General features: G+C 39.8%; 1 protein-coding gene across 1 annotated transcript in view; it reads right to left on the bottom strand.

Annotated features, from left to right (window-relative positions):
• Positions 1–1276: 1276 nt before the first annotated feature.
• LOC126548112 (uncharacterized) overlaps positions 1277–18607 on the bottom strand; it is an 81563-nt gene continuing 64232 nt past the window's right edge. Inside the window, exon 14 of the mRNA XM_072289161.1 lies at positions 1277–17906. Within this exon, the coding sequence (XP_072145262.1) occupies positions 17648–17906 (259 nt within the window). The 3' untranslated portion in view covers positions 1277–17647. The remainder of the gene's footprint in view (positions 17907–18607) is intronic.

Below are 18607 nucleotides of genomic sequence, written 5' to 3'. Positions count from 1 at the left end.
TTTCAAATTCTCCGATAATTATTTCTTCCCAAAATGTTCCAAGGTTCCTATACATCTATTTTTTCCTATATATATATAAGCATGTTCAAACTGCCCGATTCCTGGCCCATTTGCCACTGTGGGTAGTACATGCTTTATCTTGAAGGTACATCATCATCGTCCCTTCACCATTGCTGGGGAGCACAACCCTCACAAACAAGCTGATATAGAAGGAAATTTTCTGCTTCTCTAAATCAGATTGCTCACACACGTCTGTGAATTTTTACTCCAATACCACAGGAAACAGCGTAAGACATATTTCACCAGCTATCATGTCACTGCTTTACATTACGCACAAAACTGCAACCTTTATCAATCTTTTTTTTTATATTTACTCCCGAATATAGAGGTGGCAATCATGCATGAAAATATGCATTATGTATGGATGTCGCTTACTTTAACTGATCAATTTAGACAGTTCTACCAGCCTTATTTCTGGGGCTTGAAACTTTCATATGCTGAGTTTCTCTCTTTCTCTCTCTCCCTCCCTTAAAAAAGAAGTGTGGAAGAGCTTCATGAAAGAGAATTTGGGACCTTGGTGCAGTGATAATAACCACCCTTTCCTTTTTTTTTGATACCCCAACTAGACTAGCTACTACAAGGTATAGAGAGATAATAGTAAGGCAGACAGGTCGACTGCAGGAGCTAAGTTCCCAGCCTGTCACTAGACCTAAAGGAAACAGGGCTGGGGAAAAAAGAAGAAAAATGAAGCAGTGATGATGATGGTGATAAGTAGAAAGGTATCAGCACCTGACTGCAGGTACAGTCTATGGACCTGTCGATGCACTTTCATTCATATGACATAGACAGGGTCAGCACATGGAAAGCAATGCTATAGAATGCTGTTAAGCTCAGTCTTGCATTAAAAAAAATGTTGAGACCACTTTTGTTGCCATACCATGCACTCGCACTCTCTCTCCAGGCTCCTGGAATCTTGCTCTGAACATGGACAATCGTACATGCAAGCAAATATAAGTTTCTGGTGGCTGGAGTATAGAAGCATTCTAAAAAGCAGGAAAGCAGCTCTGTTAGCCTCCCTTTACACTTTAATCTAATCATGAAGAACTTTCTAATTCCCTGTCTTTATGTTATGGTGCTAACTTCAACTGCAGAATGGATTATTTTGTTCTCTACAACTGCCTCTATGCTATCATTCTCCTGTCTAAAATGACATGGATTTGTTATTGAGCAACCATGCCTAGATAATCCACACAGTGAAAATAAAGGAACATGGACATCAGGCAGGACAGCATTTATTCTAAAAGGAACCACAGCACAAAACTAGTGCCAACACACTTCTTAGGCAATGCGTGAAACAATGTCTTGCCTTTTGTTATAGAAGGGTGATGGTGCAGAAAACAGATGGTAGGATTGAAAATTTGGCAAATTTGTCATTGTACTACCTGGGATCCTGTTTTGTGGGACATAGAAAGGCATTTATGGGGCAGGAAGACGGGTTACACCTTTTTGTACTTTGCAATACACACAGATCTCTAGACGTAGCCTTGCTTTGGCAACATAATGGTTTTGATTTCACGAGATGAGGCTTCAGATTATGAATGTTGGTTGTGTACACCTCTGCAATCTGATTGCTACGCCTATATTCCCTGCAGCAGGGTGCGTACAAGCACTCTTCATCTAATAAAGACTTTCGAAATACCTATGCAACTAACTGAACAGGCAAGACTGAAAGTAAAGCATTTTTCTCAGCCACTTTCATGAGAAAGGAAAGGCAGGCATGTTCAGTTTTCAATATTATATAAAGCCAAGAATTTTAACAAGTTTACCGGGAAAATAGAGGAACAGGTAAGCATGGAATGTATCTGAAGACACTGCTGGCATATTAAATGCATGTTATGCCTGTTTAAAAAATGTCTGCAATCTGCCTAGAATGATGGAATATAACATTACAAGATTAAATGCTTTAAATACAGTACAACCTCAGTACAGTAATACCTCTTGGGAAAAAAGAAAGATAATCAGCACCTTTGTTATACAAAGAAGTTTGTTACTATATGTACATATATTAAAATGTGGTTGCTTACTGGAAGTTGTCTCAAAGTGAAAATTCTAACACTACTTTTGCCACTTGAGCTCCGAGTGTGCTGTTACTCTCATTATATCCACAAACATGTGCTTATACAAACATTTTCCAGCATCTAATAACATAAGCAGTGCATTTTTTGTCAAAGCATGCTGCATCATTAATGCCAAGACAGCACTTTATCACTCATGCTCCTGCTCGATGGTCTGAAACATGGTTGCCTTCAAGTTAAGAAAAATACTAGAGGATTATACACATGCGCACACAAGAAAAAACTATTTTGGCCTATGCTTTATATTTATGCACTTGTGAGGCTAAACTGGGTCTGCATATGTGTTTACAATAGTTTCCTTGTCTATATTTTACTGCTAATTGGTTACTATAATGAGGTTCTACTGTATTATGCAACACAGAACACAGTCAAATTTTCAGCTTTGCTTGCAGCTTTTAAGCTACATTCTTGTAGGGTACATTCAGATTAGAATAAACCAGGCAGCCCCATGACCATTTCTCATTTGGAATAAAATTTTCATGAGGGATAGAAAAATGCGTCTTCTGAAAATAGTGGGCCTTAGGTTGCCCTTAGAGGGCAAATTCTCAACCACATGTGTGGCTAATTTCTTGCCAGCTAATGAGCAAAATAGTTTACATCTATAGATTATGTTACGACCAAATACTACAAAACTGAAATTAGAGCGACATTAAAAAAAATAATGGGATATTCCTGATGGCATGAAAAACAATACAGAAATTCAGATATAGTGTTAGTTTTCCTACCTAAAATGATGCAGCATGTTTTTTCAGCTCTTGAATCACTACTTGGGTGGTCACCACTCAGAAAAATTTTATGCAAACTGAAGGTGACAAGTTCTTCATGGTGTTTGAAAAATGACAATTTTCAGTTTTTATATTTTTGGCCTCTTTAAACATTAAATTGCAAAAATCTACATTATTTGTAGCCACAAGTTATTAGGAAAGAAAAAATGAATGAAAATGACTTGAGGGGATAGTAATAGTAAAGTTTTGACCTATTTGTATTAGCATATAAGTAGACTGTATAGGCACAAGCTGCCCCACTTAACCTAATTCAAAGGAGCCTGCTTCTAGTGTCATGCTGCCACATTTTTTCTCCTTTATTTCGCACCACAAAAATCTAAACTTATACTAGCCTTAATGACAAGTGATCTTAAATTGCCATTACAAACTTCGTTTGGTAGAGTGTCTTAGTTTTTTTTTGTTATAATCCTTCACGCAAAGGCAAAATTTGCTAATTACAAAAATGCACCTTCTCGCATGCCATATTTTTTTTTTATATAAAAACTATGCTATAACCGCATGAAAATTTGATTGCAAACAAAAAGTGGTCATGGGACTACTTAGTTCATTGTTATCTGAAAATACCTTGTATTTCAAGCAAGCAGCACTTCGACATCTGCCATTAATATTGGACAAGCTCTAAGCTTTGTCACAACTTATCCATCATAGTAAATATCTCAGCATGATGAGCCACGCTACTGCCAAACAAAACTGGCATTGATGCCCATCCTATTCTAGCAAGTACAAAGTATTCAAGCATTACAGGGCATTCTGGCTTTGAAGTCATTGGCTGTACAAGTGCAGCGTTATATTAGCACTCACAAACACAGCCAAGCGCCACAGTAGCCAAGGTTCAGACAAGCACAATGAATACATTCCTGATACATGACCATTAAAGCTTTCAAACACACATCAGCTGGCCACTTCTAGCAGTGGGACGGAGACCTTGTTCACGATTGGCCAGCCAAGCACAGCTATTGGCTGCAGTTTTCAATGAGCAGTCAGATTCTTGTGCCAAGGTGCAAAATGAATTGTAAAAAACAGCAGTATTGGTGTAGCGATGGTGTACATGTGAAATGTTCGGTTAATCAAAGGAACACATCAGAAGTGCCAAATGTAACAAAATATCTGCTAACTTGGTGCATCCCAAGCATATATTTTATGCCTTAGCAAATTTGGTAGCCACAGCAGTTGCTCAAATGCACTCGCATGTGATGTTTATTCATGGCACATGAAACCACCGTATTTAGAACCTCGCTGCAGAGGGTTGTTTTCATTATTGTAATTGCACTGTTATCTGCTTATTCACATCGCTGATCACAGCTTTTCTTGCTTAAAAAAAAAAATAATACACACACAGGACACTCAGGTGCATTTGCGTAAATAAAACGTATATGTGCCATAAATACAATGTTGTATACACAATTCCAGTAGCAAGAATTTTGTGGAAGGCTACTATACAGCAACAGAACTGTTCCTATGTGTGTGAAAGTGTGAACAAAAATAAATAGGCCTGGCTGTAAGACATTGATACAATCTAGCAATGCCAACATATTGTTTTAAATAGAATTTAACTTACCACGTGCATTTCACCATAACTTGCAATATATTGTCTGCACATACTCTGGAGATATAAGCTACAAGTGAAGACCTCATGGTTGATGTTGTCTGGCATTGCATCCTAATGCACTCACTGGTACATCAGGAGTATCTGCTAATGCTAAGAACTAGCTGGGAAACATATTCATGCAGAACTTCATGTGGAATGTTTATGGGTATCATGACATACCATGTCAACAAGCGATACACTGTGGCTCATATCTCTAAGCTCTGTAATTTGATGCTTTGTGAATGCTAAATTCCACAAGGGCCAGTGTGTCACAATAACACACTAGCTATAACACTGTATACAGGCTGCAAAACAGTAACTAATAGTTAGCGGCAACTTCCAGGTGCTCGAATACTGCATTTGGCACTGTGCAAAGCAAAAAGAATGTACCCACTGCATTTCGGTGCACTCCAAGCCATATCTGTGTGAATGTTTGAAACTGCAATAACACAACTCTGCATTAACATGCGTCACTCTCATATGCGCCACTCTCATATGAATGCTGCAAACAAGATCGAAATATCCCAACACAGTACACTTCACGAAACCAGTTGCATTGCACGTATCAATGAGCATTTGTTTCAAAAATGGACGACTGGCATCTGTCATAAACCTAAGTGCAATACAGAAAATGGACAAAGGCCCAGTCCTAACCTGGCCTGGCTTATACTTTTTTGTTATCATGTACATGGGACGTCAAGAAATCTTAACAAAGGTAACCATGGACGAAATGATTGAAACACTCGAGACTTTTTAACCTTCAGTTACAGAAGGCAACATGATAATACTTCAAGCCGTGCAGTCTTAGTGTACGCATCTTTTACAACAGTGATGTACATCATTGCTTCTGCGACCTGCATCTACACAACACTTTTCATAAATGAACTTCATGTCATGCATCAGTGATGCATGCACTGTGTTATCATTGAACATTAAGTTTGCAATGGCAGCACCAACAAATCTAATGTGTCGTGTGCACATTCTACGGCCAGACACCACATAGCTACACAAAATTTAGATCATAAGTGCAAATTCTATATTCGTGCAGAAATAAACTTTGGCTGCTTTTAAATAATAATTAAGTGAAACATACACATACACATGTGTACCAGAGTGCATACACTTCCATGGAAACACAATAACTCATGTTAACTAACACTTAAACATACAGCAGCATTCAGGCAAAGTGCACTTTCTGCACTCTGTTGTTGCATGTACAGATCACGTTTGCTTAAACTAGAATTTGCAAATGACTTATGGTAGATAGTGAAGAAGCTTCATCTCTTCAGGAGAATTACTTGAAATGCAGGACATTACTTAGGTGACAAAATAAATTACATGGACAAATTGGAATGAAATTGAATAAAAAGCCAGGCCAATTAGTTGATTAACAACATATCAGTAATCAGTGATTCATTACTCACCCTAGAAAACGTACTGAGATTGTGCAATTGAAGCTGGTCAATCTATTTAATAGAAATCTCAAGACTAGCACTATTTTTGATATGTATATTCCTAAAATGTGCCACAAGACACACTGGCATTCTATATAGTTTTATCGTGAAGTGCTTAAGAAAGCCCTGCTATGGAAAATAACACTCAGAATGTCAATGTTTTAGTACATCCTTTTGGGATGAATTTATACTGAAACTTGCACTTGTTCGAGGATTTATAAAAATGAACATAGGCTCAGATTTCACAATGGCAACATATTACCTTAAGCAATTAGTTGTAATGCTAATTAGTGAAATTAATAAAGAGCTAATTAAACTTGATTTCTTATGAAAGTAACAAGTAGTGCAGCTGAAGAGGCAAAGCTTTACTTCCTACAACATTGATTTGCAAAAATTAAAAAAATAAAACAGGAGTTATCCGTAATAAAGTCTGAGAGGAATCTTCATGCACTTCATATTTTACATAATGTAGGCCTGAGAACCGAGTATATTAAGCACATAAATGCAGCCAATGTAGTCCTCAATGTATGAGTTGTGAAGAAAGTGGCTTCATTTAAGGTACGCAATAAGGGAAGACCCATAGATATGGCCACAGATCAAACTACAGTAGATGCAGGTCATTTCCACGGCAGTTGTATTTTTAGCCTGCCAAGGAATGGAAGCATAATTGTCAGTGCCATCAAGGCTAGGTAGCACTGCATTACATGCCAGCAAATTAGTATGTTTTGCATTTTTTTATGTAAACATCCACTGCAAAGGAATTACTTTGTACATGTATATGTTTTGCAATGGGTGTTGGTCACACAGACACACAGCTACTGACCTTACAGAAATAACCACACACAATGAAAATGGCAGTTACATTATGATAACGATGATTTCTAAAATAGATATCTGCTGCTGCATGTATGTACAAAAGGTTGCACAAGTATGATAGTGTAGGCTCTGAGGGTAAGGCAAAACAAAAGAGCAAGAGATGTACACAATTAGCCATATTGAGTACACTTTTCTTTCATACAAGGCCGAAGCCCGATTTGGCCAAGTCTAGGATGGCAATGTCAGCGAATGAAGCATGGTTCAATGCTATGAAGTATAAGCAATGTTTGTGAACTACTTCATCCCTTTAATCGTGTTTCAGGCTATTTTTTTTACAGATTGTAACATGTGGACGAAACACTGCTTTCAGGCAGCACACAGTGAAAAAATAGTCTCATCTTATGTGCACGTGACAACAGTGCGCACTATGTGCTCTGTATCATTGCTCTAAGCTTCAGTCAGGTGTGCTTGACTAGTTTGCTCATCCTTGATACACTTGCTTCACTTGGTACACATGTTCACAGTCTTGCACAAGCATTTGTCATTTTGCTTTCTTCTATTGCCTTCAGGATTTTTTAGAATGTCTTACTCAAGAAACTGAGTAATTACAAACCTGTCAAAGCCATATGAATTATTAAGTGCACATTATATTGCTGTTACTAAGAGCAGATAGCTTTAAATAAAAAAAAAATGCACCCCAGAAATGTCACACCTTGCTACTTTCTTTGTATGAACTACAAAACACAAAAAACACAATTTCACTAGGCACATATCAGGTTTATAAAATGGGCCAGAAAAAGTAGACATAAAAAAATTTCACTTCTACACTACATGCCACAAATTAGGAACCTAACTTTTCATTATCGAATACTGCCCTTGAATGTTGCTTCAAAACACTAAAGTGCTCTGAACACCCGAAGAAAAACAAACAAATAAATAAATAATTATGACTCATACTGTGTTATCCTCACACTATGATTAGGGACCATACATGGTCACAATAACAATCAGCTGCACTTGGCCTAGTATGTAGTACTCCTCAACACCTGTTGAAATGGTTCCTGAACTAATTAATTAATGTCTTGTTTAAGATCCATTTGCACTATCACCATGCAGTGCTAATGACCTTGCCTCTAAATGGATGCTGACAATACTTTCTATTCACAGAATTATCTGCTGCCCGAAACATCAGACAAACAATGTAGTTATAAACTGCAACAGCTCAGCAGCACTTTTGAACATGACTATGCAAAAGCTTCAAGTATACAAATGCAGAAATGCCAGACTGCAGCTAGCTGCAATGTTCTGCGCATGTACAGTGTGGTCTACTGTTAAAGGGGCCCTGTGATGCAAATAATGCATGTTGTTTTCATTCCACATTTGCTTACTGTATTACTTGATTATTTCAGTGGCAGTGAAAGTACCAAGGTCAGAGCATTGAAGACTTAATTTTTCTCCAGAAATCAGTTTCCCCGCCAACCACGTCTCCACACCGAAGATTTTAGCCAGTAGATGTGAGGCAGAAGGCATATGACATATAGGTTCATGCTGTTCATTTTGATTGGTTGGGCACAAAAATCATACTGTATATGTTGATACTATGCATGTAGTCATGATTTTTAAACAAAATCGTCTTTACACTTTTTTGAGGTATAAAGAGGTCTCAGCTGCTTGCAATATAACTTTTTAAACGTTTACAAGTGGCACTTGTGCGCTGTCCAACAGTTTATATAAATTAGGGTGCCTCCTTAATGAGCTCTTTTTCCCCCGAGAGGGAGCGCATCCAGGCACTCTAGCTTACACAATGGGCGCTCTTCACCTTGCACTGTGTTGGGCTCGATAGTGATTCAGGTTCTTCCAAAGGTGTTTCATCATATGGGATGATGCATAGTGCCTCACTTCATTGCAGGATATTGTGTTCCAATTGTGTCACATGAAAGAAACTCATTAGAGAGTTTTAACCTGCCTGTACACATATATTACGACTTACTGAATAATGGTACACTGGAGATGCCATCTTGTGGCACTGACGTCCACTAGAGCCCATTATAACGAACATGTTCTACCTATCTGCTGGTATGACAGCATTGGAAGCAAGAGTCATTAGCATATACTAGATTTTCTTTTTTGGGGAGAAAATGACACAACAGAAATATTTATTGGGTTTTGTGGTTGAAAGTGTCACATGATGGCGCCACCAGTGCTACGGTAACATGTGATGCACATGGAGATTGTAAGCACAGTGATGACCCTCATCAAAAAGTGTGGCTGCGAGTTGTCGTGGGAAAACCACAATAGGGTGACGGCTTCCACTACATTAACATAAGCCACATTTTGATTGGAAGCAGCGCAAGTCCTCGTAGGGTGCATGTAATGTGAAAGCGTATGCTTCTTTTTATCATCTGCTTTTATATTGAATTTGTAGGTTAAATAACTTTCGTTTGCTTGCGTCAATTTTTCTCATTATTTTTGCATTTACCTTGGGACTTATCACAATCAAACCTTGATATAACGAACTTTAATTTAATGAAATTTGCAATGTAACAAACTATTTTCATTTGCCGATATTAGTTGCATTGAAAACCATGTATTAATGTAACGAAGTAGTTTCGTGGCACGGTTTTGATTTAACGACGTTTTCGGCCATTTCAAGCATGTACTTGGAGCTTGTATGGCTAGTAAATATAGCAAAAATAACTATAAAAATATAATCGAGGCAAAAGTTATTTCAAGTGTCCTTCTGCACAAAAAGTTTCAGCAGTAAAAAGGCTGTCAAAGCGTGCTGGGACGCGGTCGGGCAGTAAACATCGCTGCACAATTTGTCGCGTTGGTAAACTATTGCCCAGGCAGCTCGCAGTGCTCGGAGAAACACGAGAGCTGACAATTCCTTCTGCGCAAAGGGGATGGGAAGGGAGTGAACACGCGGTAACGTGATCAAGCACGCATGGGGGAGGAGGAGGGGGAGCAGGAACACACTTTTGTCTGCATTCTCCTCCTAGCGCCCACTTCTGTGCACAGGTCACGCACCATATCTTGGAGGTAATCTCTGCGAGGCGAGTGCAAAGGCTGAGCCAAAATGGTTGGTGCCTTCGTGCGCATTTTGTTGTTCCCGCATGTCTATACTCGCGGACAACTGTGCCCATGAACGTCGTGTAACCCACTGTGGTTGCTTAGTGGGCTGCTAAGCACGAATCCTGGCCACGGCGGCTGCATTTTGATGGGGGCACAATGCGAAAACACTCGTGTACTTAGATTTATGTGTGTGTTAAAGAACCTCAGGTGGTCCAAATTTCCGGAGTCCCCCACTACGGCATGCCTCATAATCAGGTTGTGATTTTGGCATGTAAAATCCCACAATTAAATTTTTAAGGGGAAGCTACGGGCACGTGGCTGTTGCACATGTTACCACGCCATATGACTGCTTTTGGTTGATCGGAACGTACGCTGGAATCGACACAGCTTCCACGTGCGATGGTTTCGCGTTTTCCTAAACGTGGAAAGGAAAAGCTGCAAAATAAAAAAAATGCTTACACTCAGTGGTGTGTTCTGTCTTATTTAACTGTTGCTAATAGGATGTTTATATTTTGTCTTCCTCAGCCTAAACTAACGTGGATTAAAACGCGGGACTTTTTTCAGAAGCGCTCACACGTGTGCACGCTCTGCCTCCGTAGCTTTCACTTCACAGCGGCAGAAAGTTGTTCGCAAGTATAGTGGTCAGTATAGACAGAAAGTTCATGGTCATCCAGTCAGATCTGTCATGTTTGCCTGAGTGTGCGTGACACCGGTAAAGCTACGAACCATACTTTGTGTAGTTGTCTTTTTGCTATCGCCATCAATGCTCCATGAAACTGAATTTCTTTTCTTTTCTTTTTTTGCTCAGAATGAATATGCGTATCTTTTTACAATTTTGTTTTTAATTTGGGGAGCTGGCTGTGGGCACTAAGCATGGTCAGCTATGCCATCCAAGATTTATGGCGCTGTGTGACGCAACACACACAAATCTTGGACCCCGTGAGCTACGTCGATGCATTGCTCAGGGCACGATCAGCACCGCACGTGCTAGCGCTCATAACCGCACTATTATGTCCCGACCTTCTTGCAATTTGCTTATAAGTGCTTATTAACACGATAATATCCACCAAGAATGCTTTGGGAATTCGTGAAGTTGTCTTTAATGCTGAAACATTAAACCTCAAATTAATGAAATTTAACCAATTTAAACAAGTTTTTTGCTGCAAGCAGAAGTTCATTATATCAAGGTTTAACTGCATACAAGGAAACTGAAAGCGAAAAATTGTCATCCACCTGAGTGCAGCACAAAGCTACATGGAAACCCATACAAGCTTCTCAGAAAGAAAGCTTTGCAGTGGAAGAAAAATTTCGGACCAGGGCAAATTTTTTTAGACTGCAAAGCTTTCTTTCTGAGAAGCCCATATGCATTTCCTGTGTAGCTTCATGCTACAGTCGGGTGGATGACAATTTTTCCCTTTCATGAACTTTCCTCCACCTTGCCGGCTTCTGCAGAACCGATTTGCCATAAAAGGAACCTGTTGTTGCGCAACACTTGGCAGTTAAAATAATCTTGCAGTGCTCTTTTAAAGGGGACACTATAATGTGTGGCTCCCACTCTGCTCGCGCTCTAGGTGCATGTGCCAGCTGAAGCAATGTTAATGCACTGCACAGGTGTGTATAAAGGGTCCTGTACCACCAACCACAAGTCGTCTGTTGCAAAGCCGGGCGATTTTACACTTGCCAAAGGGGAAAATTCATATGTGCTGTACACTTGTGTGTTCCTGGGTCGCACTGTACTTATCCAGTGGACGGAACATGCACAGACTTATATTGCCCTAAGAACTGTCTAATTTAAGGAATACTGACACATAAAATTTTGTGTTGTGCTTTTATTTTGCTGTATCAGATAATTACCAATAATCATTTTATAAAATAATTGATTATATAATTTTCAACCCTTTACTTCCCATAGACAAGCAAGGTGTGTCTTCACACATTTCGCACACCGGCTACCGTGGATGAGCTGAGCTAGCCCACAGTAAAAAGTGCCAATTTATCTCACCAAGGACAATCTGAGTACATCCACGTGTCTAGTTCTGTATTTTGGTCACAGATGGCAAAGTAAGAAATATGAAAGATCAGCAGAAGCATTTCTAAAGTTGGCAACAAGAAAAATGGCAACGTCGTTGCCATTGTCGGGCACACTGATAATATGGAAACATGCCAAAAGGGTCATACGCAACTAAATATGATCCCATGTGGCAGTCGATTGTGTCAAAACTTTCACAGGCCACAGAAGTCGTGTTTGGGACGTTGACGTTTTGTTTTACTTTACCGACGCTGAAAAAGCAAACTTCAAGCAGTGCAGTTAAGCCAACTTTTGTTAGCATTAAAACAATTTTATTCGTGTTCTGTAAATAAATATAACGCCCTGAATGTATTTTTGGCATTTATTTAATGTGCGGATTCTATCAAGCATTTTAAGAAATCGGTATTTTGGGAATATTTTTTTCTAAAATAATTCGAGAGGTAAAGGGTCAATGTGACCAGTTCAAAATGTGCACCATGTGGAACGCAGCTTTGTGGCCTAGTGTGTGTTAAGCAGGACTCCTAGTTACAGCATGTAAATTAGAATTGGTGGCCAGGTGGTGTCACAAATTGCTGATGTGCACATCAGGTGCAGCAGCCATAGGCCACACCGTAACCGTGTTGCAAAAAGCTGGATGCACACTGCCATGTAGGCAATTCTTTCATCCTCTATTCTGCACTCCTCTGCATTCAGTGCGAGATAAACCTTGTCCACTGGTGTCGCTTCTGGCAGAACGCAGACCACATTTTTCTCTCCTGTTATCCTCTTGGATGCCTAATATGCTCAACTTCCAGTGAGATGGTCTTGGTGTGGCCAGTGACCACTGTACTGGGCTGACCAATCTGTGTCGGTGGTTTGTGATATCATGTGACCACCACCTGTGATACCTGTGATATAACGAGGAAGCCTGCTCAACAAACTTGGACCCACACGCAACATGGCCCATGTTTTGAAGTGGTGACATTAAAGAGGATGCAATTGGTGATTTGTTGTGTTTCCAAGAAAATTAGGCCCCATAGATTACAGAGTCGGCAGCTATCTAATAAAGAAGAGGGATGAAAATTCTGTGTCAGTACTCTTCTAACAAAGTAGCATGACAAATTAACAATTCTTCTATGAAACACACAGATTCATTTAGATTCATACCAGTTGATGTCAAAACTGATTTTTCCTTCAGACAGCCTCAGAAAGGGTTCAGTTTGGCATGTCTTTCTTGCTCACCATGGATAAAAAGCCGTATGGCAGAATGCAATTTTGAATTTGAGTTGTTTCCGAAACATTATGTGTTTTATTTGACAACAGCTATGCATGGCTACAACTTAGAATTTAACAACTTTTCCAAATTCTATTTATCTGAACACAATCACCTAGGTTTGTGACATAAATAATTGCTCATGCAGGGCTCCTAGCAACACAGGGTAATTTTTGTACCAATTTTTGCCAATGTACTGAATGTGCATTCATATATAGTAATTATATCTAGCATGCTACTAGATTTCTGTGTGCAAGCACTTCACTCAAAAATTCATTTTGGGCACCTGAGCCTGATGAAACAAGAACAAATCTAAATGTCACTGAAAGTGAAGACAGGCCTTCATTTAGGAACATGTGACCTAAGGCAAAAAAAAAAAAAAGGCGCATCTGCTGTTCTCTTCAGTAATAAGCAACGTTGGCAGTTTATCAAAGAGAGTGGAAAAAAAAAAGAGGAAGACAGCACCAACTTGAATTGCACACATTGAGGGTGAAAAGCTGCTCAATCATCATGGGACGGAACCATTTCCTCTTAAAGAATTTCAGCAATTCTTCAAAAGCAGCTTGAGCACTGTTGCATGTTAAGGCTTTTTTTGTGTGTGTAATAGGCAGTTAAGCATTTCATAAGTTATGATGTTAAGAATTGTAGAGTAAAAATTTAGGCATACATTTTTAGCCACACCTTGTACAGGCAGTGAAGTAAAGCATAACATTATTGGCCTAAACTTACTGTGCAAAAAATATGGTGGAGGCAGATTAAAAATTTTTACAATATGAGCAGTCTGTGTGGCTCCTCAGATGACACTCCAGAAGACAGCCCTTTGTGTGTCCATATATGAAGCCTTCTCATCTCACTCAACTGACTAGAAAGTAAAGCTGACTTAAGTGCATTGCTAGCATAAGCAGGAAATGCCATATCCAAGCATATGCCCTTGCAATAGTAAAATGTAAGGTTAGCTTTACTGCATAGCTAGCAATGAGCTTCTGTGTCTAATAAAAAAATGTTATATCCAATCGTGTGCACACCCAGCGTATAGCTAGCGCTCTTATTTTTGAAAACAGAAAATATTAAAGCACGTGCCAATGTAGTAGTCTGCAAGCATACCATATACTTGTTGCACTTTTTTTCTTTCACAATTTTGACGTGGTGCGGCCCTTAAACAGGACCGAATCTCTTGGTCAGAATCGTGCCGGCGCAGCTGGCGACTTGTGAATGAATGAATATTTGGTGTTTAATGGCGCAAGGGGCTGGCGACTTTTACACAACCAGGATGTACCATTGCATCAGAGGTCAATGCACAGCTCTTGCCATCTAGTAGCGACACATGGAAGTATGCAGAGCGAAAAAATTCGCCGATGCACGTGCGTGGCATCGTGGCATCGTGGCACCTAGCAGGATTGCTTCTCCATTGGAAAAATTTATTTTTCTACAAATTTTGGGCTGCCAAGTTGTGGATGCAGCTCTTACACCAAGTGCGGCCTTTACACGAGCCTATACGGTATTCATGGACAAAGGCCAAAAACCAGCTTGTGCTGATATTCACAGGAGCCATTTCCTGGAACAGTTTTACCTTGAGGCAAATTTACCTTGCAGTGAAAAGGGGGGGGGGGAAAGTCCCTAATAACCTTTGGAAAGTCAGTCATTCCACTGAAACATAGAAGAACAAGGGGGAGATTGCAGGTAACAATCATTTGAAGGCCCATTCACAGAGAATGAATACAATGAGCCATTGTTCTCAGCACAAGCCACTTAACCCCACAAAGCCCAGCATATAATTTTTGATCCACTGCAAACACACAGTGCAGGAAGGACAGAAGATGTGGCTCAGTGGCTATGGCATTCTGCTGCTGAACACATGCGTTCGATTCCTGCCATGGTGGCTGCATTCTGATGGGAGTAGAAAGCAAAAACACTTGTGTGCTTAGATTTAGCTGCATATTAAAAAAAACTACAAGTGGTCAAAGTTTATTTCTGACAATCTACTACAGTGCCTCTCATAGGCCCAGTGCAGCTTTAGGACATTTACACTTCATGAATCATCCAATCAATCAAGGAAAAAAGATGGTCCACAAGAAGAAAGACAGAAATGGCAGCACAGAGCTGTCTTGATTAATTTTTTGTGTGGATAATTTTTTGTTCCTCTTGCTGCAATGCTGTGTGTTTGTATTGAACCACTAAGATTACTAGCAGCCTGCTGTAATAGCCCAAATTATAGTCATTCCCTGAGGCGTCATTCACACCCCTTATCTTACAGAATAACAGTTTTATAGAATACGACAAGAAATAATCCATTCCTATGAACATCTGTAGACCTAATGATCTGCTTGCACAGCAGTGCAGCTCATAGCTGTGTGCATTGTGGCCATCCACAAGTGGCATTTTTCATATTTGCCTGTCCGTGTTTCTTATCAACATGAAAGTACATGTGGAGTACATGCCAATATGCAGACTCATGCATGCCTCCACAATAATACAATGGAGTGAAACACGTGGAAAATCAATGTGATAAAGTATGTTGGTGTTTACCTGTGAGTGCACAAAGCAGAGCACACACACTGGAGAATATATTAACATGCAGCTCCTTCCTTATTCTATGGTTCATGCAATACGACCGACACTAATTTTGGTAGCCAAAAACGAAAAAGTGTGAGGAGGTCCACTTGGTTTATGTACTACAGACATAAAGCATGAAAATCAAGGAGTTCCACATGTGGACTCACCGACATTACTTATAATTTGAATAGCTTCAAGGTTTTCATGAGTACAAGTGAATAAAACTTGCTTGGATGCTGCTGACAAAAATTTATGAAGCCTTTCAATCATTAGTCACACTCGTAACTTCTAATGTGACTCGTGAACTTTTTTTGCCAAGACACCAAAACGACCCATTCCATATTTCTTTAACGAGGATGTGTGTGTGTGGGGGGGTGGAACTACCAAGCCTAAATTGCAACTAATGAAAAGGGCACTCTGTTTCATGCTTTGTGAGACACTACAGTAACCTGCATATAAAGCGTGATCATTTTTAAGTTCTACGGAATTTTTTAAACTCGCCTATGGCAGATAGCACAATTATTGTGTTTGGGCTTGATTATTCGAAGAAGTGGACATTGCTAGCATGAGAAATCAAAACACATATTCACCTAATTAACAAAAGTTCTCTAATTAATTTCTTAATTAACTACTTTACTGCACATATTGCAATTTACTAATTGTAGCCGGTGAGCTTGCATCCATTTGAAATGAATTTCCTGGATGACACCAGTTTCAAGATTTTATTTCCCAAAGTGTGGAATGAAATACATGAGCATTCCAGTTACTTTTGTGATTCAATGCATAAAAGAGCAGTTTGTTAAAAAGCGAGTTGAACAACAATGCATTTTTACGGCAAGTTTGATGGTGCATATCTCTAAACTGGCGTCATTCTGGAAATTAATTCCAAGTCGTTATGCCTTGCAAACTCACTGGCTACAATTCATAAATTGCAATATGTGCCATAAATTAATTCAAAAGATAATTAGTTGATTTTTGTTAATTAGTTGGATATGTCTGCGATTTCTCATGCATGTATGCCTCTCTGAATGATCCAGCTCAAGAACTAGAATTATGTTACCTGCAACAAGCTATCTTTAAAAATTACATAAAACTTAAAAATAATCACCCTGTACTTACGCCAACAACTTATTATTTTTTTTTTTTTTTGCAAATACAAATAATTTGTTCAGGCTCAACTTTTGAACCAAGACATTTTGTAGTGTATACTGTAAAATAGAGGATTTAACATTAATAGCCTGCTTGGTTCAACCAGTCAAAATGAAAAAGCATCATCGCCAATTTGAGCGCAAGCATGCTGCACATTTAAAGTTGGCTTCGACTTGCGCCAGCTATAACGAATCGGGTCCTGCTCGCACTGCGTACATACTTCCCTTCGCATCATTTCAAGGCTGACGCTTTGACAAGCTTTTAGTGAGCATGTGTACCAAGTAGGCACCAAGGGCATGGCCCTGCACTCGGTGGCAGCTGCGTGTGGCTGCGCTAACATGCCAGCATTTTGACCTTGGTATTTTTAACAGGTTAGTGTGTGCAGATGTTGTGATAGTGAAGCACTAAATTTTCTCAATTTCCACTTATAGACACCTCCAGATCCTGCAAGCAAAAAGGGCAAAAATTATGTCTCATTTTCTACTACTATGCCAAGTCATCACATTTAACATAAATGTGCCACGCGGAGCAGCAGTGCTGCATGTCTGCACTAGGTTTTTTTTCTGCCCTCAATGCCAGATACAGCTTGCTTGTCAGTTCTAAAATATGAATTTAGAGCTTCTTTCACAATAGTAGTATTTTGCAAGGGACGAGTCATAGTCATGTTCTTGTGAAAATGGGTGAAAAACAAAACAAGGAAACAGCGAAGTTTCTATGCACTGTTTTCACCCAAAAAGAAAAATATGTGCAAGACACTACACCTTGGCTTTTGCTACTGCAGAAAGTCGAGCCTATGAGTACAGTCCTATTCTGATCACTGCTGGGAGGAGGAGGACTTTGAGCCCTGTGGTGAGTCACTACCACCTGAAGATAGTGAGGAACCTCGGAGGAAGGAGCGGAAGGTTATGTCCTTCAGGGGCCCTCGGCGGAACAAGCTTGATGCTTGGGGACCTCTGGCCTTGGTGGCTCCTTCCTTACTGGCAAGGTTCTTGGGGTCAGGGCCTCGTCGCAAGCTTGGGTCAGGACCTCGTCGGTTGTCAGGGTCCGGGCCCTGCCATGGCATGTACTCACGCCTGCACCAAGAGATGAACAAGGGTGCCTTTGCATGAGACTTTTGAAGCAACATTCTCTTCTGCTAGCCCCACTGAAGGAAAAAAAAAAACAAACAAATCCATAGTATATGAACAAAAAAAAAAACCATCAATATGAATTTGCTGTTCTTGGCGAGCTCTTGACAACTTTTAAGGTAACTGCTACTTGCACATTAGCCAGTGCAGCAATTAGCTAAACCCTTATGCACTTTTGTTCCCGTGTTTTAAAATATGGCAGTGAAATTTTAATAAAGGCCCTTGCAGAAGCCTGCTTCTGCACCACAGCTGTGCTGCTCTCAGTCACACCACAAACAAAGTAACTTTATCTGTGATGTGGCCAAGTGGCCCCATTAACACAACATACAATCTTTCTTGCAGGCGAGCTGGCATATTCACAACAGTGATTGGCTTTAAACCAGCTGTGGTGAATTAGCAGCTATGGTGTTGTATTGCTAAGTACAAGTTCGTGGGATCATATCCCGGCCACTGCGGTCACATTTCGATGGGGGTGAAATGCGAAAACGCCCATGTCCCATACACTGGGGAAGGTAAAGATCCCCAGGTGGTCAAAATTAATCTGGAACCCCCCACTACTGCATGCCTCATAATCAGATCATGGTTTTGGCACATGGAGTCCCAGAATTAAATAAAATTAAATTTGATTAGCTTTATGTGATGACAAT

The sequence above is a fragment of the Dermacentor andersoni genome, chromosome 1, assembly GCF_023375885.2.
Source record: "Dermacentor andersoni chromosome 1, qqDerAnde1_hic_scaffold, whole genome shotgun sequence".
Classification (NCBI taxonomy): domain Eukaryota; kingdom Metazoa; phylum Arthropoda; class Arachnida; order Ixodida; family Ixodidae; genus Dermacentor; species Dermacentor andersoni.
This window is presented reverse-complemented; position numbering and strand designations above follow the sequence as displayed.